The sequence below is a fragment of the Aspergillus ambiguus genome, assembly GCF_047715705.1.
Source record: "Aspergillus ambiguus strain CBS 117.58 unplaced genomic scaffold BDV59scaffold_2, whole genome shotgun sequence".
Classification (NCBI taxonomy): Eukaryota; Fungi; Ascomycota; class Eurotiomycetes; order Eurotiales; family Aspergillaceae; genus Aspergillus; species Aspergillus ambiguus.
This window is the reverse complement of record NW_027395515.1, coordinates 13,924-38,435: the sequence shown is the minus strand read 5'-3', so window position 1 is coordinate 38,435 and position 24,512 is coordinate 13,924. Positions and strand designations below refer to the sequence as shown.

At 52.0% G+C, this 24,512-nt stretch overlaps 9 protein-coding genes and 1 non-coding gene across 10 annotated transcripts; 6 read left to right on the top strand and 4 right to left on the bottom strand.

Annotated features, from left to right (window-relative positions):
- The first annotated feature begins 1,805 nt into the window (after window positions 1–1,805).
- Window positions 1,806–2,265, top strand: BDV59DRAFT_167632 (uncharacterized protein). Its single transcript, XM_073687945.1, has 2 exons — window positions 1,806–2,044; window positions 2,104–2,265. Exons 1-2 carry the CDS (start codon window positions 1,887–1,889, stop codon window positions 2,114–2,116), a joined length of 171 nt encoding a protein of 56 aa, XP_073552160.1. The 5' UTR covers window positions 1,806–1,886; the 3' UTR covers window positions 2,117–2,265.
- Window positions 2,266–4,279: 2,014 nt separating this feature from the next.
- On the bottom strand, window positions 4,280–6,335 carry BDV59DRAFT_167621 (SSH4 family protein). Its single transcript, XM_073687944.1, has 2 exons — window positions 4,399–6,335; window positions 4,280–4,336 (listed from the first exon to the last, which is right to left on the bottom strand). Exon 1 carries the CDS (start codon window positions 5,706–5,708, stop codon window positions 4,767–4,769), a length of 942 nt encoding a protein of 313 aa, XP_073552159.1. The 5' UTR covers window positions 5,709–6,335; the 3' UTR covers window positions 4,280–4,336; window positions 4,399–4,766.
- On the bottom strand, window positions 6,087–6,158 carry BDV59DRAFT_t22. Its single transcript has one exon. It is a non-coding gene; the product is annotated as a tRNA-Cys (tRNA).
- A 462-nt stretch (window positions 6,336–6,797) lies between the features above and the next one.
- On the top strand, window positions 6,798–9,729 carry BDV59DRAFT_44044 (uncharacterized protein). Its single transcript, XM_073696398.1, has 2 exons — window positions 6,798–7,130; window positions 7,197–9,729. Exons 1-2 carry the CDS (start codon window positions 7,047–7,049, stop codon window positions 9,483–9,485), a joined length of 2,373 nt encoding a protein of 790 aa, XP_073552158.1. The 5' UTR covers window positions 6,798–7,046; the 3' UTR covers window positions 9,486–9,729.
- Window positions 9,730–9,826: 97 nt separating this feature from the next.
- BDV59DRAFT_44020 (putative Ras family GTPase (Rab4b)) lies at window positions 9,827–11,427 on the top strand. The gene is made up of 4 exons (XM_073696396.1): window positions 9,827–10,028; window positions 10,087–10,151; window positions 10,224–10,258; window positions 10,317–11,427. The coding sequence occupies exons 1-4, from the start codon at window positions 9,966–9,968 to the stop codon at window positions 11,168–11,170; spliced, it is 1,017 nt and encodes a 338-aa protein (XP_073552157.1). The 5' UTR covers window positions 9,827–9,965; the 3' UTR covers window positions 11,171–11,427.
- Window positions 11,427–13,120, bottom strand: BDV59DRAFT_44026 (NAD(P)-dependent alcohol dehydrogenase). The gene is made up of 3 exons (XM_073696397.1): window positions 12,894–13,120; window positions 12,695–12,817; window positions 11,427–12,610 (listed from the first exon to the last, which is right to left on the bottom strand). Exons 1-3 carry the CDS (start codon window positions 12,906–12,908, stop codon window positions 11,684–11,686), a joined length of 1,065 nt encoding a protein of 354 aa, XP_073552156.1. The 5' UTR covers window positions 12,909–13,120; the 3' UTR covers window positions 11,427–11,683.
- Window positions 13,121–13,501: 381 nt separating this feature from the next.
- BDV59DRAFT_44017 (FAD-binding oxidoreductase) lies at window positions 13,502–15,771 on the top strand. The gene is made up of 4 exons (XM_073696395.1): window positions 13,502–13,846; window positions 13,904–15,178; window positions 15,236–15,411; window positions 15,466–15,771. The coding sequence occupies exons 1-4, from the start codon at window positions 13,564–13,566 to the stop codon at window positions 15,556–15,558; spliced, it is 1,827 nt and encodes a 608-aa protein (XP_073552155.1). The 5' UTR covers window positions 13,502–13,563; the 3' UTR covers window positions 15,559–15,771.
- Window positions 15,707–19,104, bottom strand: BDV59DRAFT_44011 (Het-C domain-containing protein). Its single transcript, XM_073696394.1, has 3 exons — window positions 18,424–19,104; window positions 18,199–18,371; window positions 15,707–18,136 (listed from the first exon to the last, which is right to left on the bottom strand). Exons 1-3 carry the CDS (start codon window positions 18,987–18,989, stop codon window positions 15,984–15,986), a joined length of 2,892 nt encoding a protein of 963 aa, XP_073552154.1. The 5' UTR covers window positions 18,990–19,104; the 3' UTR covers window positions 15,707–15,983.
- Window positions 19,105–19,759: 655 nt separating this feature from the next.
- Window positions 19,760–21,884, top strand: BDV59DRAFT_167607 (uncharacterized protein). The gene has a single exon (XM_073687943.1). The coding sequence runs from the start codon at window positions 20,360–20,362 to the stop codon at window positions 21,767–21,769; it is 1,410 nt and encodes a 469-aa protein (XP_073552153.1). The 5' UTR covers window positions 19,760–20,359; the 3' UTR covers window positions 21,770–21,884.
- A 174-nt stretch (window positions 21,885–22,058) lies between these two features.
- BDV59DRAFT_167606 (Clr5 domain-containing protein) lies at window positions 22,059–24,498 on the top strand. Its single transcript, XM_073687942.1, has 2 exons — window positions 22,059–22,386; window positions 22,467–24,498. The coding sequence occupies exons 1-2, from the start codon at window positions 22,271–22,273 to the stop codon at window positions 24,133–24,135; spliced, it is 1,785 nt and encodes a 594-aa protein (XP_073552152.1). The 5' UTR covers window positions 22,059–22,270; the 3' UTR covers window positions 24,136–24,498.
- The last annotated feature ends 14 nt before the right edge of the window (window positions 24,499–24,512 follow it).

Sequence of the window (24,512 nt, the reverse complement as noted above, 5' to 3'; positions counted from 1 at the left end):
CTGGAGGATACAGGATTTGATCTGTCCTTATCACCAGGACTGTCCAATGATGGAAACGATATTTCACCAGCAAGCCCCAAACTGAAAACGTTCAGAACAACGGTGATCCTAGCGGCGATCTGCCACCCTCGACCCCATGTACACCAGACGCCGCCAGGACGCCCATACCACTAAAATTCTTATGGGCCATGGAGCTCTAGTGGAGAATGCCGCGATAACATTATAGGCTGGAGGCGATACGAAGTCGAGACCATTTTCCAGGTGCTCGCTGACTCGAAATCGTTTGGATCCTTCAGATCTTATCATATTGTACTTCGTATGTAGATTGTCTTGAGCCTCTTGTACCTCCAAATTGCACGCAGTACGTTTTCGATAACGAATAATAATGAATACTACCTCGTAATATGCTAGTCTCATCGTCGCTTGTAGGTTCGTCGCAATCCGGAACACTAATGCCAGGTTGACGTCCCAAACGGGCCACATACTTAACGGTTAAATGTTCCCTCCAGTGTGAGGGAGCAGGGTGTTTCACTTTCAGCCATGTCTTATCTAGTCAACACTCTAAAAGAACGATAATATGAATCGTTATGGTTCCAGAGGACAGGTTGTCCTTCTCGGTTCCTAGATTGTAAAGCAGACTGGTATCTGAGAGACACTGAGTTTCCGAGTCAGACTATGCAGATTCATCTGCAGCGTGTTTCGACCCGCCGTATGAGCAAGCATAACTCTGACGGTTTTATGGGTCTCCCAGAGATACTCGGCAGCTCTCAGGCAGAATAAACAATGAAAAGATAATACAAATACGTACCGCTTAACGTATGCACATGTGGAAACTCTGAACTGGGATAAATTCAACCAATCGCTTGGTGGACTGTCGTAATCTCCCATGGTCGTAATTTCTCCGCCCACTTAGGCCTCTTAGTGGCCGTGAACCTGCGGCCCGAGCTCTTTTTCAGTAAAGTCTGAATTCGCGGCAGCAGTCGACACGCATGGGAGGTCGGCCAATATCGCCTTGGCGACTCGTGCTGTGGAAAGTAAAAAATCCTAATGCTGGCCGCCCACCAGCCCTAGTGGCTGCAGATGATAATCAATCCTCCTGCACATTCCCGGAAAAGGAAATGTCCCTCAGACCTAGAACTTTGTCTTTAGATTTGATGTTCATCTCTCAGATAATGCTGTGCCGAGGACTCAGTGGTTTGGCGGCATACATGCCATGTCCGGAGTCCCCTTAGCAATATGCTTACCAAGGTGGATCTGCATGGTAGTGCTCCGTAGAAGAACCTGATATGTCCGGGAAAAATCATCCATAAGGATTCTAAAAGAAAACAAAAAAGAAAATAACCAAGACTGCAGAACGCTGAGCTGTAACATCAATTGCCCTGGACGTCATGCTGGGATCGCCATTCATTTGATATCCATCTGTTGACGCGTTTGTACGACAATCCAACAACACGTTTTCAGATCATCATTCGCTTCTCCGGTCGGGATTTGGACCAACATTTCGACTCTCCGTAGGCTCCGTTGAGGAATTGGATATTCTTAGCGGACGGACTCATGGCACGATGTTCCTTCAAAGAATCAATCGGCCACCATCATGGACGAGCGAGCGAGGACTGGCTCCTATTCGTTGATTTGCCCTAAGTCGGTCGAGTCGCCACGGCCCTTTCACGTTGAAAAAAGTGAAACAGACGCGTATCTTTCGGCTGCACGGACTTTCCACCCATGACTCCGCCGAGCTCTCCACCAAGACCCGGGAATGGCCGAGGACCTATCGAAGACCGACGCCGTAATTTAGGCCACCTGGTATTATTGTTGTTCAACTCCCACGGAGTCCTGTGTGGCTGCCCGGCTGCACTGTGGCCGACTGTGGAGATAGATACCCCGGAATGGTGGTGATTCTTGTATCCACGGCAAAGATGCCCACTGCCACCAAGTGCCAACGTTCAGCCACCGGGAGTTGTACGCAGAATAAGCTAGCTCGTAGGATCGTGTACGCCACGTTCTGTTCGATAATACCAATACTTCTAATGCTTCCACGGGTTGAGTACGCAGTACAGAGTACCTTGCAGCAATTAACTGCCAATGGATACTAATTGCGACTAGTCCTAGCTACTAATGTACGAGAATCACGTTTTTAACCACGGATTGTGCGAATGTCCATTGTTTCAGGCTACCAAGGATTTACCTCGAGAAATCCGAAATTAAAAGTCTGGACCATCCTGGGCGGAAAGGTATAAATCCTGCGGAGTTCGGATCACGGTCAGGATATGGATCCATAGGGGTGAGAGTATTCGTCCGGACAAGTGTACGGAGGGAATCAATGACATGCAGCTCGAGCTGTCGATCAGTACGCCAGGGGAGACCATATTTTAGACAGGCAGGTGGTATCCGGCGGTCCACTCAGCTGCCCGCTTGCTAGTGAACATAGTGTACAACCTAGGATGATGATCTAAGGTGCCTCCCGAGTCGAAGACTCACACTGCGTACAGTCAAGCCGTCAGGCTCTCTTCGCTTCTATGCACTATTTATTCCGCGGTGTGATTTATGCTGTAGATATAAGTACTATTAGGAATCAGCACGGAGGGCCCTTTACCCCGGAATATCGACCGTGCCCTGAGCGTACGGAGTTGCCGTCGTCTTCCGATCATACGAACTAATCTACCGCCGGTATATCAGGCAGTCTTGATCCGTTCCTAATTGCAAATCCCTTCATGCAAGGAACTTTTGACATCAAATCCCAGGATAAATGTTCATGCGACAACGCATCCCAATCCAGTTAGGCACAGGATATCTGCTGCGAGGACGGTACGGCAACTCTGAACAATGCAGGACAGGACGCCTTAGCTCGGCCCCCATACTCTGTTTTCCGTTCGCCGACGACCTTGCGGGGCAAATCTCCGCTGCGAGCCGCACGCTCGTGCGGTTCGCTTATTCAGTGGGCAGGCAACCGGGAGTGTCTGCCGCGCGCCCGCTACGTGTTTGGCAACGATGGGCGATATCCTTGCGATGTACGAGTAAGCGAGGAAAAGTCAAAGAATATGAGTTGAAGAGACGGTTGCGGAGCCTAATCCCGTCAAACCGAATGGTCTCCTTGGGAGATAAGGGGCGAAATGCAGAAGGCTCGCAAATCGAATCCAAGAGATTTAGCATCAGTACAACCTCCACCAAGAGGCACGAGCGAGACGCTATACCTCCTTTAGTAAGAGCCCGCTTACGGGCCTCCATGAAAGGATTTTTTTCCTTACGAGGGAATTGCCAGTATTACCACGTCCAATCCGGTCATCTTCGCTCAGATAATGCCCACCGGCCACTCCGCGCTTGTCTTTTCGACAGAAAACCATTCTCTCTGTGGTTCTCCGGTGATGGATTAGTTTCGACCGAATGCACAGCGTATCCCTTCGTACGTAATGAAATACAACGATAGATTCCGCCCAAATTACCCGCCTTGGTGGACTCCTGCACCTCTCCTGCAGCTAAGGCCGTCAATCATCAGCCATCCTAACCAAGAGTTCCACCCAACTATTCTCCTTCGAGAGACGGTCTTTTGGCTGATTACCACCACTAATGATCCTTGTCGAGGAATTAGCTCAGTTGGGTTACTGGTCGACGGAGTATGGGTCAGTATGCAGCTGTTTACCGGAGTCTTCCCGAATCTACACCAGGAGAAAGGATAATCTTCTCAGGTACAAGAGCGTAACACCCCTAACAAGTAAACATGCGCGATGCTCCCGCAGAATGAATAGCCGAGACTCCTGGTCGAGACCGGAGTGGAGCGGACAACAAAGCAGTTGTCCTGCCGTTGCTTGATGAGTTTTATGCCAGATTTAGGTATTGATTGTCTATCCCAGGTCTTTCTCACTTCACAGAACAGATTGCGGCAGGGCAGGTGAAGTCCATTCCGATTCTCCTTCCTGTTCTGTAGGTGGATGCATATACCAAGTGACCGAACCTGTGCCTTAGTACTTTATTGCAGGATATACTTGTCAAAGAAGTTAAGTGACATATAGGATAGTCCCAGGCTATGTGGACTGCTATGCTCACTTCTCTGTTGATATCTCACCCGTGGTAGGCTCCGCTGATGGTCTCTGCCCATTATTGCATTAATCATGATATCCCTCGGAGATAGTTTCCCGGGGTGTAGCCGTGGTTGTGTGCTCCCAATCCTGCCAAAGCCGCGGATATCAGTGGACGACACAATTCTCGGGCACCGGGTGCATATGATTCCTATTTAAACCTGCATGTTACCACGCGAACCACCAGTCCACATATTGAGAACAGACCTCTTTTGACTTGAGGGGATAAGCATTTTACTGGGAACTATGACGTCAAATAATGCGTAAAACAGGCCCGGTATCTGCTCTCAGACATCTTGCGCTCGCTGACCAGCCTAATTGACAGTTTGCGCACATCAGGCCATGGCGGAAACGCATCTCGACTTCCCCCCGACACACTAATGCGTCTGCATGAACAGGGAATACCCTGTCCGATCTTGCAGGAAACTTTCTAGAATGTCTCGCTCCCTCGTGTGAGAGACGATATCTCGTAGGTATATATAGTTCCTTACTTAATACGTCATTTTGCTTGCTGTGTCATGTGAGACACCCTCTGGGAGAAATCTATGATGCCATGGAGCATTTAATTTCTACAAGCTTATAAGACGGCCAGACGGTAATAAGTTCGACCAATCCTTGCAGGATCAGTCCTGTCCTAGTATCAACCCGACAGCAACCATCTAGCGACAGGGGAAACCAATGCATACTCACCAGCTATACCGTCGCAGGCTTCCAAAGCCAACCCTTGGGGTCAAATGTCACTTCGAAGTCAACACCTCCAAACAGTCCCACTGCCCCATACAGATCAAAATCCCCCTCTAATCCCTCGACACCTCCAGTTTCGACGTCCGCTTCTTCGTGGAGATTCCAACCCCCAGTAACTCGACCACCGCGAGTGAAGAACACCCCAACTTTTGCCTTCTGGCCTCCCTTTTCCTGCTCCAGAGCGATATTGTCGGGGAGATGGAAAGTCATGCCGAGACCGACAGTCTCCCCTATCCCAAATGCGCTTGTGAACTCCTGTCCGCCCCAGGAGTCATTCACAAACCGACATCCGTCGTCAGAGAAGACCCCCAGGCTCCCTCGCTCCCAGCCGGGAGATCGCCAGTACGGATATGGGTGTGCTACAAATCCAAGGGACAAGCCACTTGCATCCGTTCCAGGTCCCGAACGCAGGTGCAGGATCTTGGCTTCGAAATAAATCGTCTTGCTTCTCTCCGTGACAAAAGGGGAGTCCTGGGCAGCAAAGTATAATGGTAAGTGCGTCGAGACAAGACAGTCACCGTTTCGGTCCTTGGTCGACCCTTTCCAACGCCCCTGCGGATGCGGGGTGATGCTGCCTTGGAATGCGTTAGACGTTATGGGCTGGAGGTCACGCTCCTGGACTGATAGGTAGACAGGTGCGGACGGCCGCACCGCCCTGTACAGCGGATGTTTGTCGCAATACTCATGGGCGCGGTCAGCGTCATCACTTGAAGCATTACCCGTGTTCGAGAAGTAGTTCAAAGACGACGGCGGAGGCGGGAGTGTCGCTGTGTCTGGGACGGCCTCCTGCCAGTTGTGGTACGGGGGAGGATCTCTAGCTATTTCATATGACTGAGAGGCCTCATAGGATGGTGGCGCTCCCCACGAGCCTTGGGACGTATAGTTTGACATGGAGGGAACAGGTGGGACAGTGTACAAGATAGACTGTTGACTGTTGGTAAATGAGAGGGATAAGTGTGAGTCTAAGAGGAATCCGAGGAGTGGTGGGAGCTAATGCCAAGTGTGGCTATGTTGTTCTTCGCAAAGAATGACATGACGATGCTCACTTTCAAAGGAGAGGCTCACCGATGAAGGTTCCGAAACATAACCACGGTTCCTGCGACACTAATTCCTGTCAGGTAGCAGACCTGCCTCAGCCCCCTGAATGAAGGAGTTTGCAAATTTGGATAAAACGGTGGAATGAGAGCATAGGCCTTTAGTCAATATCTTGGGTTGCTGTAAAAAACATGAAAAAAAAGGTCAAGTCAGCCTATACTGAGGACAAAAAGAAGGGCCGAATGGGGATCGAACCCATGACAGATGGATCTGCAATCCATTACTCTACCACTGAGTTACCGACCCTATGATTTGTCATCAAAAAAGTTGTATCGTTATAGTTACTTGAACGATTCCAGAGCCTACCTGGTATGTCCTTGATGTCGATTCGTTTAGTTCATGGATTCTGGCCTGTGTGTGTTCAGCAACTAAGGTACCGTTACAGTAGTACCTGTTACAGGTTTAGGATGACAAGAAGGCCCCCCAAGTGTTGCTTGTTGTATATACCACCATCGAATATCTGTAGAGAATTTCAAGGCTTCCAGATCCGTGTGACTGTTTTAGAGTGCACAATGACCTAAGTCGATAGTCCTATACACAACGGACGTAGATATTCTTGGCGAGCTACATGGCTGTATGGGGCTGTCTAGTCTCCTTGAAATAGTCATCGGATAGTTTCATATTCAGATGCGCCCACAAAGTCCACTCGATATGATACCGCGTGTTTCATCGAGCCTCTCTTAACAAGCTTTCAACTCGTCAGCTACGGTCTATTTATAGGAGCCAGATGCGAACAACGAACCAGTAGTCAAAGAATCAACAACATAGAATGCAAAAAGTTGATCTGTCGTAGGGCATGCAGCCACATCCGCCATTTCAGATACCTAACCTCAATTGTCCTGGTTTTGTCTCTAAACCCCGCCCTATAAACCTTCAAAATAAATACATCGACAACCCTTGCTACCTTCGTCATTTTTTTCCCAATCCCCCATGTGACCTGTGTTACATTTCGTCCTATATGGTGTGGCTTCTTATTCTCCAGTTTCCCCCGTAACACTCATCCGATACTCCATCGCAAGCGCATCTATGAGCTACCATCTGAAGCCGTGACGCCACCATCCTGCAGCGTCCCCTCTCGAATAGACTGAGCGGCTGAGCGGTATCCCAGGTTTCTTGCATCATTGAATTTCCAAAATGAGCCAGGGCGATCAGAATAGGAGACCGCGTCGTCTATCCATTACGCAGCATCTACAGCGCATATTCCATGCCGACAAAACAGTAAGTACGGCTACTTGGAGGTTTCGACCATGAACGCCGTTGATCCCTACTGATGCTTGGAACCAGAAAGATACAGAGACTGCCCAGACACCCACGGGCCGCGACCTCTCTGCACCCCCCCAATCAAGCGTCGGAAGCGCAGAACACACGATTCTCGACGGTACCAAACACGGATTAAGTTATGCCAGCTCTCTAGGACATATCCCAACGCCTCATGGCTCAACAGCGTCTAAAATTTCCGACCACGTTCATCCCGACGATAATTCGAAGCCTTCCACCGGACAATCCACCCCACAGACTCCGCGCTTACGTCTAGACACGCCTCCTGCCACGGCCGAGTCGCCAAGTAGACCTGAGATCTGTGTTTCTCCGACATGGCAGAAGAGCACTGTACGGCAAAGCGAACGGCGTGCTACAAGACGCCTAGAGGCGGAGAGACAAGAGCTTGAGAAGCGACTTTTGCGACTGGAACGGGCGGAAATGTCCGATAGTTCGATGACTGCGAAGAGACAATCGCGTCGCCTTACAAAAAAGCAGCCTCTGGAAACCTCCAGCAGAGCATCGAGTGTGGGCGCAGATGAGTCAAGGACCTCTCGGCTCTCCTCCGTGTTCTCGAGGCGCTCATCGCGATCTCGGTCCCGCTCTCGCTCAGGCTCGGTCAACGAGGACAAACGCTTCTCGAGATGGTCAATTGACCGGGTAGATCCATCGAAACAAGATCGAACATCACAGACGACTGCGCCGACTCTCTCGGTGACGCTGCCGGAACGATTGGGAAACGTGATAACCAAGGAGCTGGCTGCTTTTCCGAATATATCGCCCCAACATCCTCACCCCGAGAGTACCTCACCAGAGGTATACGAGAACATGTATGGAGATAACGACACCAGTCAGCAGAATTCCATGGAGGTATACTTTCACGATTTCGATCATGTTGACCTGGATGTCCAAGACGCAAATAACCAACCGGTGCAGAAGGATCTGGACCGCACATCATTCGCGGCAACACTCAATCTTGAGAAGCGTAGCATGGATGTAAAAAGGAGGTACACAGCTCCTCCAGCGACTGTGATGGTCGCAAAATCCCCGAGCTCTTTGCAGAACGTCCCCCATTTACAATCACCGTACGCTAATCCACCCCCGGGGCACCTGAATAGCCAGGATTTAACGCGAAATCTTGGCCAAAGGAAACAAAAGCGCTTTACTTCATCGCCGCTCGCGAGCCCGGCCACTTTCAGTGACGATGTCGGTAGGTCTTCTGACACGAAGAACACGAAGCACGCAAGGTCTTCAAGCCTTGGGGGTAAGGAAGCTCTTCTCGGTCGACGAACGCCACATGCACTCCAACCTCATCGGCCCCCAAACGGGGATCGAGGTGAGAACAGGAAAGCCACAAACATGTATTCTGAGAGACACAGAATTTCTGCCGACTTTACGGCCCGAGGAAAACAGACAAACATGGACTCTAGAGCAACATCAGCTGTTAGTACTCCAAACCAACTGACGCCGCCATTGACGCCAAATCATGACTTGGAACAAACAGTGCAGCCTCCGATCAAGCCGCCAAATTCACAGTCCCGTGGTTTGTCGAGCGGTGTATCCCCTACCCTAATGGGACGTCGTTCGAGAGGTACAAAAACAGGCAAGGATCCAACTCTGAAAGAGCTCATTGCTATTATGGGAGATGCCCGCTTCGATGGCAACGATAGGTCTCGGTCAACTGAAAACAGCACCGGCAATCCCATGAATCCTCATGGGAGGGGTCCTTCCAACATCTCCTTATCCACGAGATCTTCTCGAGAATCGGTGGATTACAATACTGCGGATGAGGCTCCCTCTGGGACTCCCCAACTAGAAAGCGTCGATAGCGCCCCGCGTCAGCACGCTATGCCCGGTAGTCTTCACAATCCTGGTACATCTGATCATACAGCCATAAAGGTCCCAACTAAAAACATGCGCATTAAGCCCAGCAGGGACTTCAGACAACTGCAGCAGGGCCAGCTTGTTGCCAAACTTTTTGTTATATGTTGCCATTGTCAACTCTGGCACGATATGCCATCTGAAATATACGCCAGACTGGCATTCCCCTCTGGTGTTCCTTCGATCTATGTGGAAGATGAGACGAGTGTGGCCGGGGCCAGAGTTGGCGCATCCAACGCGCGAGCCATTCTTGAACCAAATAGTGACAAGAGAAGGCCATTCACAAAAAAACAAAACGCCGAGCAGATCATCCCGGCCCAGGACAGTATTCTTCCTTCCTTGTCAACGAGGTGCTGTTGGTGTGAGCACGAGATGACGAAGGAATGCTGCCAGGGCTGGACGACAGTCGCTCAGATGCGCGAAAGACATCATTAATCGATTGGCATGGGGAGTGAAAGGCTTGCAGGATGTTATATTGTTATTTTACGCTGATGCTGGTATATATGTAGCTGTATATATTGAGCTTGTCGAGATTAGCAGGGAATCCATCACGATAGACATTTCCCTAGGATATAGCAAGGGATACAAGTGATTATAATCAATATTATATTATACTCAATAATATGTGACATATGCTTTCCCACATGTTCGACGGCCTTCCTGACCTCGGGTGTCAGTGGGAGGACTGAACGCAGGCAATATCGATAGGGCGATAACCCCTAAGGTACTTCGGGCACGGGCTCGGGCGGCGCTGGTCTTTCCGAGTCCCGTTGCACATCTCCGACTATCTAAGAGACCGCGGGGGTTCACTCATCACAACATTCAACAACTACCCCGGGAGTCTGGTCAACTCCTCTGTCTTCGTTCTTTTTCTCATCTATCCCAGGCCTTCTTCCATGGCCTATCTTGGATACCATGGTGCGAAAAAGAGGCCTCTCGAATGCTTCCTCGATTTCCTCCGCCCCCGATGGAAACCAGGTACAGCTCCTACCCTCCGTCTTCCACAATAGTTAAATACCGGTCTAACATCTACTAGGAGTTGGAGAGCATGTATGACTATCTCGCTAAGGTCATCCTACTTGGGCCGAGCGGTGCTGGAAAGTGAGTTTCTCGATGCCGACGAACCCATCGCCTTCTGAAGTTGTCGCTCACCTAACGTACGCGTGTTTACAGGTCTTGCGTACTCCATCGATTTGTGAAAAATGAATGTACGACTGCAATCTAAGTGAACCATGACTGGCTCGCTAATCCATTTCGCGCTGATAGGGAGAGTGTTATCATCGCAAACAATCGGAGTCGAGTTCTCCTCGAAGATCGTTAAGCTGGGCTCCGGCCCCCGACGAACAAGAATCAAGCTACAACTCTGGGACACCGCTGGAACGGAGAGATTTCGATCTGTCTCGAGGTCTTATTACCGGGGTGCGGCTGGCGCCATCCTCGTCTACGATGTATCCTCCCATCAGTCCTTTGCGTCGCTGCCTACCTTCCTCATGGATGCGCGAGCTCTGGCCTCGCCGAATCTCACCGTGCTGCTTGCTGGGAACAAGACGGACCTTACGGCTGACTATGCGCCCAACGGCGACTTTGACGATAACACGCGCCCGCCCCCTACGCCATCTAGCACCTCCAGCAAGCACTCCTTCCCCTTCGATTCGGGAGGTGGCTCTGTCCGTTCTTTCGCCAATCTTGGATCGGGTACAAGAATGACTGCCACATATGCACCCCATGGTCGCGAAGTGAGTCCGGAGGAAACCTCGCGGTGGGCGGCCAAATCCAACGTCCCTGTCGCAGTGGAAGTCTCGGCTTTGACCGGCGAGGGCGTCGATGAACTATTCAACCGGCTGGCCCGGATAATTCTCACGAAGATTGAACTCGGTGAAATCGACCCAGATGACCCTCAAAGTGGGATCCAATACGGCGATGGTGGCCCCTGCGGCCATACTACAAGTGACGGGTCTAGTATCAGAAGCCAACTGACCCTCGATGACGGTGGGGTTCAACTACAACACAGGAACCCGAGGAGACGGGGTGCAGGTGACTGGAGGAATGGCATGAGAGAATGGGAGGATGTCTTCCGACTCAGTGGTTCGCATCAGAGCAAAGGCAGGGGGTGTTGCTGATCGCTTTAGTACCTTTTACATGCGCAGCGGGTTTCTTCCTCTCGTTCACCCACTTGCGCCTTTGTTTGTCCGCTGTTCCAGGGATCTTGGAGCAGTCCTATCTTAATGATCGACACGCGTGGGTTATGGCTCATGTGTCTCCCAATTCTTGTACAGCTTCCCGTTCGTTCCTCTGAACATTGCTTCGCTCCTTCCGGGCGCATTCGCCGCGCCACCGCGATATTGGACTGGATTGGTTTTTGGCGGATTCCGTGATACCCTGATGACTTTCTTTGATGACATTTTGCGACAATTTGCTGCAAGAGCGAAGTCGAGAAGGGGAAGTTTCCGAAGGCAGCAGACGTCTGCATAGTCTTTGCGCTCCCCATATTTGCTCTTCGATCTTCGTTTCTACATAGGCCAAGTGCATAGAATTATTATTTGACTGCTCATTCAGAGATCTGACTAATATTCCCAATTATACAGTCTGGAGTCGTCATCGTCGTCATTATCATCGTGGTCCCGCGCAGACCCTCATGCCTCAATGCCGGCAATAAGAGTCTTGATTCCCTTTCCAGCTTTGACCCCCTGGAACGCTTGCTCGGCCTCCTCGAATTTGACAGTCCCAGTGATCAGCTTCTTAACGTCGACCTTGCCAGAAGCCACCAGTTCGACCGCAAGCTTGTAATCGCCACTTCCGTACCGGAAGCTACCCTTCACATTCAACTCCTTGGTGCAAGCAGCCATAATCGGAAAGTTCATCTCACTCCGACCCATGCCACCCTGCACGTAGGTGCCTCCAGTACGAAGGACGTGGATACCCGTGTGGACCGAAGGCTCCGCGCCCGAGGCGTCGATGGCCACATCGGCACCAGGGCCCAGCTGGTTTTCCGCGATGAGTCGGGCCGCGTTATCCTGGGCGGCGACCTTGGCGGGCTCGAAAACGGCGGTCGCCGCATATTCCTTGGCAAAGTCCAATCTCTGCTTCTGGATGTCCACCGCGATAATCTTCGAGGCGCCATATGCACGCGCGACCGCGCAGCACAGCAGGCCCACCGGACCGGCTCCAAAGACCACCACTGACTGGCCGGGAGTGACGCCGGCCTGTTTGACAATGTGCACGGCAACACCGAGGGGCTCCATCAAAGCGCCCTCGGGGAGAGAGATCTGCTGGGGGAGCTTGTAGCAGAAGTCCTCCGGGAGCGCGTAGTACTTGGCCAGGGTACCATCATAGGGCGGGGTCGCAGCGAAAGCCATCTCATAACAGAGGTTGTATTTTCCAGCCTTGCAGGGCTCGCACCGACGGCACGGGATACCGGGCTCCATGGCAACCTGGTCTCCCACCTTCAACGTAGTCACAGCAGATCCAACCTTGGCAATGACGCCCGACGACTCGTGGCCCAAGACCATGGGGTCCTTCACGACGAATTGGCCGATGGATCCATGCTCCCAGTAGTGGACCTATAACCGACATGGGTTAGCGATGGTGGTCCAGACCAGGCTGCTCATTCTCGAGTCAGGCCCCTCAAACGGGAGAATACGTACGTCACTGCCACAGATACCGGTGTACCGGACATTCACGATGACACCATGGGGGTCTTTCAGCTCTGGGATCGGACGGTCTTCATATTTAACTCTGTGGATGCCCTCGAGGACAAAGGAGAGGTTCTAGGGATTGCGTTAGCTCCTCCGTCGACCTCCCACTCCGTCTGTGACATGAGAAGCTGCAGAAATTGTGGCATACCTGGGCGGTAGACATTTTGGCTGGGACTTGGGGAGGATTAGGAGGAATCAAGGAGATTCCGAAAGATGGAGGGGCTGTGGCGGGGAATATGTATGAGAAAGTTCGGGTGGAAAGTAACCAGGAAATGAACTGAGGGAGAATTCAAGGGTAAATTCACACCGGACGACTCAACCCAGCGAATTCAATGGCATGCAGCGAGGAGCCGAAATTTTTCTGGATCCCGATGGAGCGATAACGATGAGCTGGACGAGTGAACAGAGCGTAACAGCTGTGCTCCCCGCCAACTACTCCGCAAGGAAATTAACCGGACAGGGCTCGATTTAGCCGGAGAGTGGAATTCGTTCCACGGAGTAATGCTGCTTTGGGATGGGATTAGCCGATAGCCGATGCGTGTGGGAATTAGTATGGGAGTAAAGACTAGGAGGACTGAAAGATCTGAATGGTCATATGTCGCCAATGTGTGTCTGGATCAGTATATCCTCATGCTCATACTTGTCGTTCATCCCCCCGTTCGACGTCCTGGCTCTTAGATCTCGATTATGTAACCAGCGGGGGAGCCGCCAAGACCACCTGCCCTCATGAGGTAATCGTGCTCTCCCGGCCCGCCGAGCTCAAGCTTCCCCGACATCTCCATGTTCCTCCTGCTAAGGCCCTGCCTAACATCGTGATCATGGTTAGGCCCAGTGTCCTCTATCCCCTGAGAGGGACGCTCCGGCCTCTTCACCGGACGTCTACCAGCTCCCGGACAGTTGTTTTCCCGCGCTCCTCCGCCTTCCAGAACAGGTCCTTTGGAGCATCATCTCGGATCAATGCCGACGACAAATCGCAGTCGTTCAAGAACCAGCTGTATGAAAGTACTCAGCAAAGATTGAAGCGGGAGCGTGCAGAGCAGGAGCGGTATTCCCAATATCAGACTCAATCCCAAGGCGGCCGCTACGCCGCCTTGATGTTCGGTACGTCCCTGCTTCTCGTCCCGGTCCCGGTTTAGCGAAATTCTGATCTCTCTTCAGCGCTGGCTTTCTTCTCCACCGGTGCATATTTCCTAGGTTCGCTCAAACCCGCGAGTCTGCCGACGACCTCGACCTCGGCCCTCTATGACTTGAGCCCCCCACGACACAATATCTCCCAGTCCAACCTCCAGGCCGCCTGGGCAGATTTCGTTGAGATCCTGGGGAAGGAGAATGTCTCCACGGAACACGCCGACCTCGAGATGCACTCTGGCTCCGATTGGTCCTCCTACACGCGCAAATCGAACGAAATACCCTTCCTGGTCCTGTACCCTTCCTCCACCGAGGAGGTGTCGCGGGTCATGAAGATCTGCCACCAGAGGCTCATTCCCGTCACCCCCTACTCGGGCGGCACCAGTCTGGAAGGCCATTTCGCGCCCACCCGAGGCGGCGTCTGCATTGACTTCCGTCGCATGGATCGCATCCTCTCCCTCCACAAGGAGGATCTCGATGTGGTGGTGCAGCCCGCCTTGGGGTGGGAGGACCTGAATGAAGAGCTCTCCCACGAGGGGCTGTTCTTCCCGCCTGACCCGGGCCCCGGTGCGATGATCGGTGGCATGGTCGGCACGGGCTGTTCGGGAACCAACGCGTATAGATACGGGACGATGCGGGAATGGGTCCTCAACCTGACCGTTGTTCTCGCGGACGGCGCCATCATCAAGACTCGACAGCGCCCGCGGAAGTCCAGCGCTGGCTATGACCTCACCAAGCTCTTCATCGGCAGCGAGGGTACCCTCGGACTGGTGACAGAAGCCACTCTGAAGTTGACCGTCAAGCCTAAAAGCCAGAATGTGGCCGTCGCCAGCTTCCCGTCCATCCAGAATGCTGCGCAGTGTGTAACGCGCGTGGTCGAGGAAGGGATTCCCGTTGCGGGTGTCGAGATCCTGGACGATGTCCAGATGAAGTGCATCAACGACAGTCAGGCCACCAGCCGGCAATGGAAGGAATCCCCGACCATTTTCTTCAAATTCACGGGGACTCCGGTAGGCATCAAAGAACAGATCAGTATGGTTCAGAAGATCGTGTCGTCTACGTCCGGGCGATCGTTCGAGTTCGCCCGCGGTGACGAGGAGATGCAGGAATTGTGGAGTGCCCGGAAGCAGGCGCTCTGGAGTGTAATGGCTATGCGCAGAGGTCCTGAGGACCATGTCTGGACAACTGATGTCGCCGTCCCAATGAGCAAGCTGCCCGAAATCATCGAGGCAACAAAACAAGACATGACCAAAAGTGGTTTGTTGGCTGGAATCTGTGGCCATGTAGGTGATGGTAATTTCCACGGTAAGGACCCCGCCCTCGTCAGTTTGAAGGACCAGTCTCATTAATTTCGCTTATTAGCAATTATTCTTTTCAACGATGCCGAAAGAAAGACCGCCGAGGGCGTGGTTCACCGCATGGTGAAGCGTGCCGTCGAACTGGAAGGCACAGTTACAGGAGAGCATGGTGTTGGTCTCATTAAACGGGACTACCTCGAACACGAAATCGGAGAGTCGACGGTGGATGCTATGCGGCGGGTAAGATGCTTGATACATGACCTACTCTATACATACTAACAGATATGCGCTTAGTTGAAACTTGCTTTCGATCCACTTTGCTTGCTTAACTGTGACAAAGTCGTCCGCGTCCAACCGCCAAATCCCGGAGAGATCAAGGAGTGGTAATTGTGAATAATTTGATAATACCACGCAAATACAATACGGAGTAAATACCATTGGAACCTAGGTATCTAGGCAAGAATAGAATGACGTCGGTATGGAGCGCATTCTCTCATTTCATCCGTCCCACATGCAAGCCCACTTCATATCAAATACATAAGCGAAGTCTTGCGGCAACGACATTCTTTCAATAACCGTATCCACTCGAGCCACCATATCCTTGGTTATATCCAGACTGGCTTTCACCATAGCCGCTGTTGCCGCCGTAGCGACCCTCGCTGTACTCTTCACGCGCCCCATATTGGCGACCGCCATATCCTCCACCATAGCTCTCTTGGCGGTCTCCATACCGAGGCACGTCCTCCCTACAAACTAATCAGTACTGGGTTCACAATTGACTCATTCTGCCGCAGCCTGAGTAAAGCGTCCACTTACTCATACTGTCTTCTAGCCTCGTAGTTGGTGCTCTCCCGTCCACCGTAGGATGGCCTGCTCTCATAACCGTAACTAGGCTCGGAGTATTCACGGCCATACTCATTCCGCGACTGGATATCACCGGAATCATAGCGGGATCCAGCGTATCCACTGCCATAGTCGTTGCGCGACGTGGCCTGAGATCCATATCCAGGCCGGGAGTACTCGTTGTACTCACTGCTGTACTCATTCCGGGCAGGAGTGCTCTGGTACTCGTACCGCGACTCTGAGTACTGGTTGCCGTATCTGCTGCTACCGTACTCGTCACGAGAAGGAGTGCTCTGGTATTCGTAACGAGATTCGGAGTACTCGTTGGTGTATTCACCACGGCGCTGCGACTGGGTCTCATAGGTATCGCGTCGGGAGTATCCATCCTCATACTCACGTTGGTATTGCTGACCATAGCCTTCTTGTCTTCGGATTTCTTGATGATGGTGATGCCGTCTTGGCTTGCGTTCATCGCCAGAGGACTTGTCCTCGTCCGAGCTGTTGTCAGACTTTTCATCGTCAGACTTCCGCCTGTGTCGTCGTTCATGTTTCTCATGTTTTTCGCGTTTCTCATGTCTCTCGTGTCTCTCATGTCTCTCATGTCTCTCATATTCCTCGTATCTCTCGTCATGTCTCTCGTGCCTTTCATGTCTCTCGTGCTTCTCATGCTTGCCCCTGGATTCTGGACGGCGCTGGGGTCTGTCAGAAGAGCGAGACCCGGAATCGTCGAGCACCATTGAACCGACTTGGTTGACAAGTCCTCCAACAAGACCACCAAGTGCACCACCACCCGCAGCCTTGGCCGCCATCTTCCCAATTCCTGAAGTGTCAGGGATCTCGGACTTGGCAGACTTGCGCTGCCCTTTGTGCAGCGTGAGGGGCTTGCCACAGCCATGACCACAGTCCTGTACACCTTCCTTGTGGTTCTTGCCTTCGCGAACACCCCTGCGGGAAAGCTGTTCACGAAGCATGTCCTGTTCGCGGCTGCTCTTCTCCTGCCACCACTCCTCGACGGTACCAAACATGATTTGGCGGATTTCGTCAGCACCATTCTGACCGCGGTTACGGAGTGCCGGGTGGTGGAAAACACCCTGGACGATGCGATCCAAAGTTTCCTTGATATCCTTGCCTTCATCGTCCCAGCAATCCATTATCTGCGGGACCACCCACTTGACGACTTGAGAAGCCACTCTGCCCGCTGGCTCATTGAGGACGTTTGAGAAGTGATCCTTTGAGAGCATCGAGTGCGTAGGGTCGGAGCAGTCGTCATCGTTGAATACGATATGTTGTTGCTCTCTGCTGCTTTGGATGACTTCGGAGGAGCCGGTCTGCAGCTCAGTCTTGACCTGCTTGATGATAGGGAGAACATAAGGTGCAATGACCGAGAAAACAAAAACGTTCATCTGCTCCTGAAGATTCTCGATCAGGTCCGGGAGGACAGGGATCTTCTCAATTGCCTCGTTGATGGATTTAATCAAGTTATCGTGCCATTCCAGAACGGGCAGAATTTGCCGGTGTACGTCGTCCAGGTATCGGGTCCATTCCTCCGGTTCACGAGGAGAGATGTTCTGGTTGTGAGCCTTGGCATCCTCCGCCTGGGCTTTGAAATCACCCATCTTATCCGTTTCCTCATCGCTGTTACCGATCAAGCCTTCGGGGATCTTGCTAAGCAAGTCCTGAAGAAGACTATCAGAAGGGCCTCCACTCTCTGACTCGGAAATCACACCCTCGAGGGACTGGACCTCGGATTGAGTGGCCTTATCGGACAGTTCACCCATGACAGAGTGGAAGAAGTCCACCCCACCGAAAGTACCGGTGACGATGGGGTAAACTTCCTTACCTGTCCCGGAGAGTTCGATCCTGGTGTTGCGACCAACATGAGGGAAAACTTCCGACTCCCCTAGCTCGATAAGGCTCAGCTCGGTGTAGTTGGAATGGGCAGCATAGTCTTCTAGACAATGCAGGCCTGTTCCAAGAAGGCGCAGTGCTTCATGCAGGTCTTCTTTGTTGCCTGATCTTCCGTATTCGCGAGCCAACTGGATGGAACGGCGGAAGACCCGACGGACCAGAGCGGCAGATGTATCAATCCCCATGCCCTCGGAGGCAATATAGTTCTTCAGGCCTATACGAAACGTCATCCCCAGTCAGTAGCAGCCAAGTGATCGGTTTTGTGGTAGAGCGTACCGGTTCGGGGGTTGATCGACAGCTCGCGCTCCTCGTCCACGGGGCCTCTGAGACGACGGTCGTAGTTGCGGGCATCTTCTCCCTCGGCATAGCCGAGGGGGTTGTCGATATGCTCGGTAGTCTGATAGCATCCCAGGCGCTCCGTGGTCACCTCGAACTCTTGGGTACCATATCTACCAGCCAGTCAGTGATGGGACGAGAGTAATATCACGAGGGACAACGTACCCAAAAGTCAAGAAGCCCAAGACCCAGATCAAGATGCGAATGGCTTCGGCGCTGACATATTTGAGAGTACCAACATCAACGGCCTGACTGTAATCACGTAGCCAATTTCCGAAATAAACCCGCTGGACGTCCAACTTGCTGAACTTGCGACCACCGGCCACACGGGCCAAGACAAGGGTGAGGAGTGTGTCTTCGATGTCACCATGGCGCCAGTTCTGGCCTTCGATGCGTGCAATCGAAGCAATATTCCCAGCTCCAAAGGCGTGGGCCTGTCCACTAAAGGCAAACAGGACCACGAGGAAGATACAACAAGACTGAACGGAGAGCCCCATGACTAAAAAAAAACCTAGGAAGAATGAAGGAGCGAAAGAGGAGAAAAGACCAAGAGATGACAAGGGGCTTCGAATATCAAGATTCCTTCCTATGTGGTTGGAAAGGGAAGGAGGGGTGAGAGAAGAGATGGCCGAAAACTCAGGAGGGGAGGATGACAGTCTTGTACTCCTGCTGCCCCGCCATGCACATCTTTTGTCCAGCTCCAGCTGTGGGAAGGATGTACAGATGTACATCACCGGTGCGGTGGGGTGATTCGTCCTTCATCCACGATGGTGTCTCTTGGCAAGCGATTTAGCGTGTCTCTTGGGGTTTCGACGCCCCTCAATCTCTTGGCACGGCGACATTTTGCCAGGGCTGACGAAAAGATCGAGGGAGAAACTGCATCAGAAGTGTTTTGTTTATACGCCTGATGGCGGTCACGGGGTTTCCCAATGCGGTGATCCTGATGCTTCCCCGTATGTGTATAAAGTAACCTTGAATCTGCCTTAACCAGTTCATCAACAATGAGAGGCGGTTGCCGAGATACGGCGTACACCAGTCTCCCGTACGAAACAGCTGCGTTATCAATGATTAACCGACTAAATGGGAGGACATCACATCAATCTTCCCCATCAGGTACGACGGATACATCGGGTCGTCCCCTAGGTACATCCATGTGGATCGGTTGATGCCGCGGGTCTGGTGGCAAAGAAGACCTACCACGGAACCAAGGACACGACTCCTGCGTATATACAGACCAGGCATCATCAGACTAGACGAACCGGTCACAGAAAATGCTGGAATAAGTGGAGCGACTCTTCCACCCGCCCTATCGACAGACCTTGTCCATCACCTCGACGGGCTGCATATTGATCGACCTAGTCTGTTCCCATCCTCCCAGAAAATCTTTCGCGCCTATTCCCAGTAGTACGTAGCACTAGTGTCTACTACGCAATCGCTTGCAATCTCCAGAAACGATGATGGTTGGGGGTGATTAAGGCAAGCCATTCAATAAGAACGAGGAAAAATCCCGGCCCTCCGCATCCGTCGCGCCGGCCAACCTCCAGCCCCCCCACCCCTCTTTCTCCTCTTTTGTCTCCGTCACCCTCCGCCCTCATCTCACACACCCTCTCTCACCGCAGTTATCTGTCTCCCCTTTCCCTCCATCCGCCGAGCGGGCTCTTCGGATTTTCCCTATCCTCACCCTTCTCGTTCCCTCTTGTTGGAGTGCCCCAGGTATGCGTGGGGTCCGGATCTCCCGCAATCCGTCTTCATATGCTTCCCGGTCCCATCTATAAGCCGAAGCCCGATTTCTCGCTCTCAAACCGAGACTCTTAGTGCTGGACGCCCACCCAATGGTCCTGCTATAACTGGTCAGAATTCAGACTGTCCGATTTCGCACCGACAGACCCTGTTAGGTTTATTCAAATTCCCTGTGAGAACGCACGATCTTGGTGGTTACATCGGGCTTCTCGAATCTGCACCACTGCCCCTCAAACGCCGAACCAAACCTTCACCGACCATGTGTTTCCCTGAAGTCCACTGAGAAACGTTCCGCTGTGACAGGTATCTGGAAAGAACCGGTAACTGGCGGGGGAGAAAGGTGATCTCTTCACCCATTCCTATGGCACGCTTCAAGGATCCATTTGCTCAAGATCCACCGCGACCGACCGCGACTCAAAGGGCATCATCATTCCAATATCAACACCATGGTCAGTCGGTTCAAACGAAATCATCTGGTTTTGGGAATCCGTTGTCAGCTCGTTATGATACGCCAGTGCTGGTTCACTCGACTCGCCGTGTATCCGACTCAGGAGAAGAGCGCTTTCCATCATTGAACGTGCCTCGAAAGGCAAATCCATCCCAGAGGAAGATTCGAGGTTTTCAGGGTTCAAGTGGAGGCTCGGTGGATTCTGTTCCTGGCGAACAATCCAGCAACTCGGATCTGTACCCATTCACGGGTAGCTCGACTTTCCATACGTCGTCTGACCCCATTAGCAATTCGCCCAAAAAGGCCAAAGGCTCCCCAGGGCCAAAAGCACACATCATGCCTCTGCTGCGGAGAATATCCCGGGACGGCTCGCCATCTACCTCGCTCGACTTGTCGCGTTCATCGTTTGATAATGACGGTCTAGGAATATACACGAATTACGAAAGAGAAGGGCGGCCCAATGATCAATTTGCCGGCTACAATTACACCTCCCGAAAGAGCATGTCCGCGGTCCACCACCGGTCAACAAGTGGCACTTCTCAATTCTCCACCGGAAGCGGCTCCAGCAGGGGCAAACCTGGGTCTCAGTATGTCCATCCAATGCGCCAAGCCCCTCGTGCGTATACGCCCCCTCTGGGCCAATCGTATCCCGCGTCAATCTTTGAAAGCGATGACTCGGGCAAGGGAGACGCCGCGGATAGCGACGCAATGGCCCAATCCAACTCGGATGCGTTTTATTCTTCAGTTCGAGCCGCCTCGGGGCAAACGCCCCGATTGTCGTTGCAGATCCAAGATGGCTCCTTCACACGGTTACCGGGAACTTCACAAACAAATATCACAGGCCGTTCATCCTTTGGTCACTCCCGAGACAATGGGAGCGCCCTGGATACGGCTTCTCCCATATCTAGGCCTTCGCTAGATTTTGTGTTCCGGTCCAAGACACGAACAAGTATGGACCCTGTGTCCCGCGCCGCTACTGTGCAGGCCGCACGCCAAGCGTTCGAAGAAAAGGAGGCTGCAAAGGCCCGGAAATTCGAAGAGCAGCAGATGAAAGCAGAACAAAAACAGCACAAGAGAAAGGAGAGGCAGCATTGGCGGACGTCACTCAGGGATGATGAAGCTCAAGAACCATCCACATGGGAGAAGGAGTCCCAGGAGCCGACTCCAGAGATCCATCCTCCCCGTACCACACCCACACCACAGCCGATTGAGCCGAAGCCCGAAACATGGAGGTCACAGCCTAAAAATACGTGGATGCATTTTCTCACATGGCTACGAACGAGGATTTTCAAGCTTCGGAGAAGGATCAAAAACCTGGGCTGATACCCACCTGATCATTGCTATTATTGCTAGGGAATATTTGGAGTTCTGGTTGTGTTCTGTCTTATGCTGCAAATACACTCAATGTACATACGCTTGCTTAGTGTATCATTATATCACCAGTGCCTGGGTGGTCCTTTAGTAGTGGTCTTGGAGTATACGGCGTACACATTATGCAGCCCTGAAGTGTGATGCCGTCACGTGATCTGTTGTGGAAACTGCACACTTGGTCTATCTGCACCGCCCCCTCATGCTTTTCCTTTTTCGCCACCCAGAAACATTCTGCCACGGCGTTCCAAATAGCCTGCCGTACCTTTTCCCTGCCTCCTTTCCAGTCATTCAATTACGGCGTACAACAGTGACAACAAGTGATTTTGCGGAGGCCGCCCCGGAACGCCCCACCCGGGCTCTCTCGAGCTTTAGCAGTTCAGACTCCTCGCTGCGTTTCTTTCCCAAGGACGCACCTCCAATATCGGAGGCGTCTCTTGGTGAACGCTTCCCAACATGGTTTACGACTGGGATGGGAAAAGAGACATCTGCTACCAGATGTATATCAAGGATAAAAAGGCATTGGAGGAAATCATGGAGTATATGAAGAATGCTTATGATTTCTCGCCCAGGTGAGACATTTCATTTCATCTCTCATCAGATTGAATCTTCCTCCCATGTTCTATAGTCCGCTAATCAGTGAATGCAACAGTAAACGCGCGTTCCAGACCCAATTCAAACGATGGGGCTTTCCTTCGAAACAGAACCCGGCGCATAAGAATATGGAGCTTGTGGCCCGTGTAAAGCAGCTATGGGAGAAGAATACAAGCCAGCGCGATATGCTGCGAATATTGAACGACGAAGGATTTGAGATCAAAGAGCGAGAGCTAATGCGCGTGCGCGCCAAAAATCGCTGGTTACTCCGAGTCCCCAACGGCATGAAAGCACAATCAGCCTTGCAGAAAAACCCTGTAGAGGTTCCCGATGACGAGGGGCTGTTGGTGTTACAGCAAGAAGTCTACAAGAATACCGGTCCCTTCGAGCCCTCCGAACCCATCCCCGCTGACACACCAACCTCACAACCACCGTCGCCTGGCCTGTCGGCTGAGGTACTGGTGAAACGCAAAGAGCGTCTCGAGAGATTGAAAGCCGAGAGCGCAGAGCGCTGGGTGACTCGGAAACGCCGCCGTAGGACGCGTGGTTGGGCCGGGTTGCCCGCGGACCCTCCCGGTCCTCCGCGTTTCCCTTCAGAGACCACTATTGATGAAAGTAAAAAGTACCTCAACTTAGACAACGCTATGTACAGGCAAATCAGAGACGAGTTCCAGCGGATCTGCGAAGAGGCAGGATTCATCAAGAAGACAGTTGCCGGCCCCGAGAGATGGCAGGAGGCCAAAAATAAATTAATCCAGGGGTCGCCTCACCTGCAACAAGTGTTCTGGGAAGACCCTAACCATTTAGATGCGAAGACGCTTGCTCTTGATGTGGTATGTACAGATGTTACCAAGAGGATGAGAACTCTGGAGAGGCGAATGACCATTGCGGAGGCCAAAAATGCCCTTGGTATCAACCCGGAAGAGAGCCGCCAGATACGAAATGCTTTCTACAACACCCTGAAGGCCGACCATTTCACCAGTAAACTAGAGGCTGGCGATGAACATTGGAAAGAACTAAAGGACCAATGGATCAAAGATTCGGAGATCCTCCAGCGAATCCTTCCACCCGAATCGACAGATTTGGAGCACTCCACAAAACTGAAGGCTCTCGAGGTCCTATGTCGCGATGTCATGAAACGGCTTCGTGATGATCAGTCCAAGAGAGATTCTACCCGTAAAGCGTCAGTTAATCGGCTTCACGCTCATAGCCCTGACTCGGGCAGCCCTCACGAGGGTGCCAATTTCAGCAGCGGGATCACTAATGGAATCAGTACTCTTGCTTCTCAGGCCCTTGCAAGTGCGCCAGTGGCATCCGGTGATTTAGGTGATATACAAATAGACCCATCGCTTCTACAGGCAGCCAATGATACATCTTTTGCTACCGCAGGCCAGCATGATTCAGGGAACACGTTTGGATATGTGGATTCAATCCTTGAATCCGCTTTCCAGACCACCGTTCATCTTCGAATTCACCCCGACAGCCAAGTACACAGCGATTCCAAGCCTTGGGTTGAAAAATTAACAGAAAAATCCATTGGTGCATTACGACAGCTGGCGAATGCAAAATTTCCAGATTGCTTTGTTACAAAAGTTGAAGCCATCGACAGAGACATGGACGGGAATGAGATCCCATTCATGCTTGATGAAGATCACGAACTTGATACTTACTTGACCCACGTGCAAGGGCGTAAAGCGTCCTTCTCATTTTACCTTGGCTCGGTATGATCATTACAGCGGCTACTGTGTCAAAGGCCTCTGGGCTGCTTATCTTTCAGTTTGGGACCTTCTAGAAGATAATAAGTACGGTGTTATTCGAATGTATCGGATGACCTCTTACGCGAGACGACGCAAGTATATGTTGCTACCTTCAATATACCTAGGTACCTACACATAGGGCATTTGATACTTCACGATCCTGCTTGGTACGTAGATGTTAGTCAGAAGCATACGCCGCATCTTGCACCTTGGGGAGTGGCTTTGTCTGGATGACTCTTCTGCCCTCCAGCTTGACGCGTCGAGTTCTCATGCTAGTCCATTGGGATTAAAGAAATAAAGCGACAAGTCGATACTGATTGTCAGCAGCTAGACTGATTAACTCCAAG

Coding starts and splice junctions, on each gene's coding strand:
- BDV59DRAFT_167606 (XM_073687942.1), top strand. CDS start 22,271: ATGGTTTACGACTGGGATGGGAAAAGAGACATCTGCTACCAGATGTAT. Junction 22,387..22,466: donor GCTTATGATTTCTCGCCCAG/GTGAGACATTTC, acceptor TGAATGCAACAG/TAAACGCGCGTTCCAGACCC.
- BDV59DRAFT_44017 (XM_073696395.1), top strand. CDS start 13,564: ATGGTTAGGCCCAGTGTCCTCTATCCCCTGAGAGGGACGCTCCGGCCT. Junction 13,847..13,903: donor CTACGCCGCCTTGATGTTCG/GTACGTCCCTGC, acceptor ATCTCTCTTCAG/CGCTGGCTTTCTTCTCCACC. Junction 15,412..15,465: donor CGGTGGATGCTATGCGGCGG/GTAAGATGCTTG, acceptor ATATGCGCTTAG/TTGAAACTTGCTTTCGATCC.
- BDV59DRAFT_44044 (XM_073696398.1), top strand. CDS start 7,047: ATGAGCCAGGGCGATCAGAATAGGAGACCGCGTCGTCTATCCATTACG. Junction 7,131..7,196: donor TATTCCATGCCGACAAAACA/GTAAGTACGGCT, acceptor GCTTGGAACCAG/AAAGATACAGAGACTGCCCA.
- BDV59DRAFT_167621 (XM_073687944.1), bottom strand. CDS start 5,708: ATGTCAAACTATACGTCCCAAGGCTCGTGGGGAGCGCCACCATCCTAT.
- BDV59DRAFT_44011 (XM_073696394.1), bottom strand. CDS start 18,989: ATGTACATCTGTACATCCTTCCCACAGCTGGAGCTGGACAAAAGATGT. Junction 18,372..18,423: donor TTGGGCTTCTTGACTTTTGG/GTACGTTGTCCC, acceptor ACTGGCTGGTAG/ATATGGTACCCAAGAGTTCG. Junction 18,137..18,198: donor GTCGATCAACCCCCGAACCG/GTACGCTCTACC, acceptor CGTTTCGTATAG/GCCTGAAGAACTATATTGCC.
- BDV59DRAFT_167607 (XM_073687943.1), top strand. CDS start 20,360: ATGGCACGCTTCAAGGATCCATTTGCTCAAGATCCACCGCGACCGACC.
- BDV59DRAFT_44026 (XM_073696397.1), bottom strand. Junction 12,611..12,694: donor CCGGTATCTGTGGCAGTGAC/GTACGTATTCTC, acceptor TGTCGGTTATAG/GTCCACTACTGGGAGCATGG.
- BDV59DRAFT_167632 (XM_073687945.1), top strand. CDS start 1,887: ATGGTGGTGATTCTTGTATCCACGGCAAAGATGCCCACTGCCACCAAG.
- BDV59DRAFT_44020 (XM_073696396.1), top strand. CDS start 9,966: ATGGTGCGAAAAAGAGGCCTCTCGAATGCTTCCTCGATTTCCTCCGCC. Junction 10,152..10,223: donor GGGCCGAGCGGTGCTGGAAA/GTGAGTTTCTCG, acceptor GCGTGTTTACAG/GTCTTGCGTACTCCATCGAT. Junction 10,259..10,316: donor TCGATTTGTGAAAAATGAAT/GTACGACTGCAA, acceptor TCGCGCTGATAG/GGAGAGTGTTATCATCGCAA.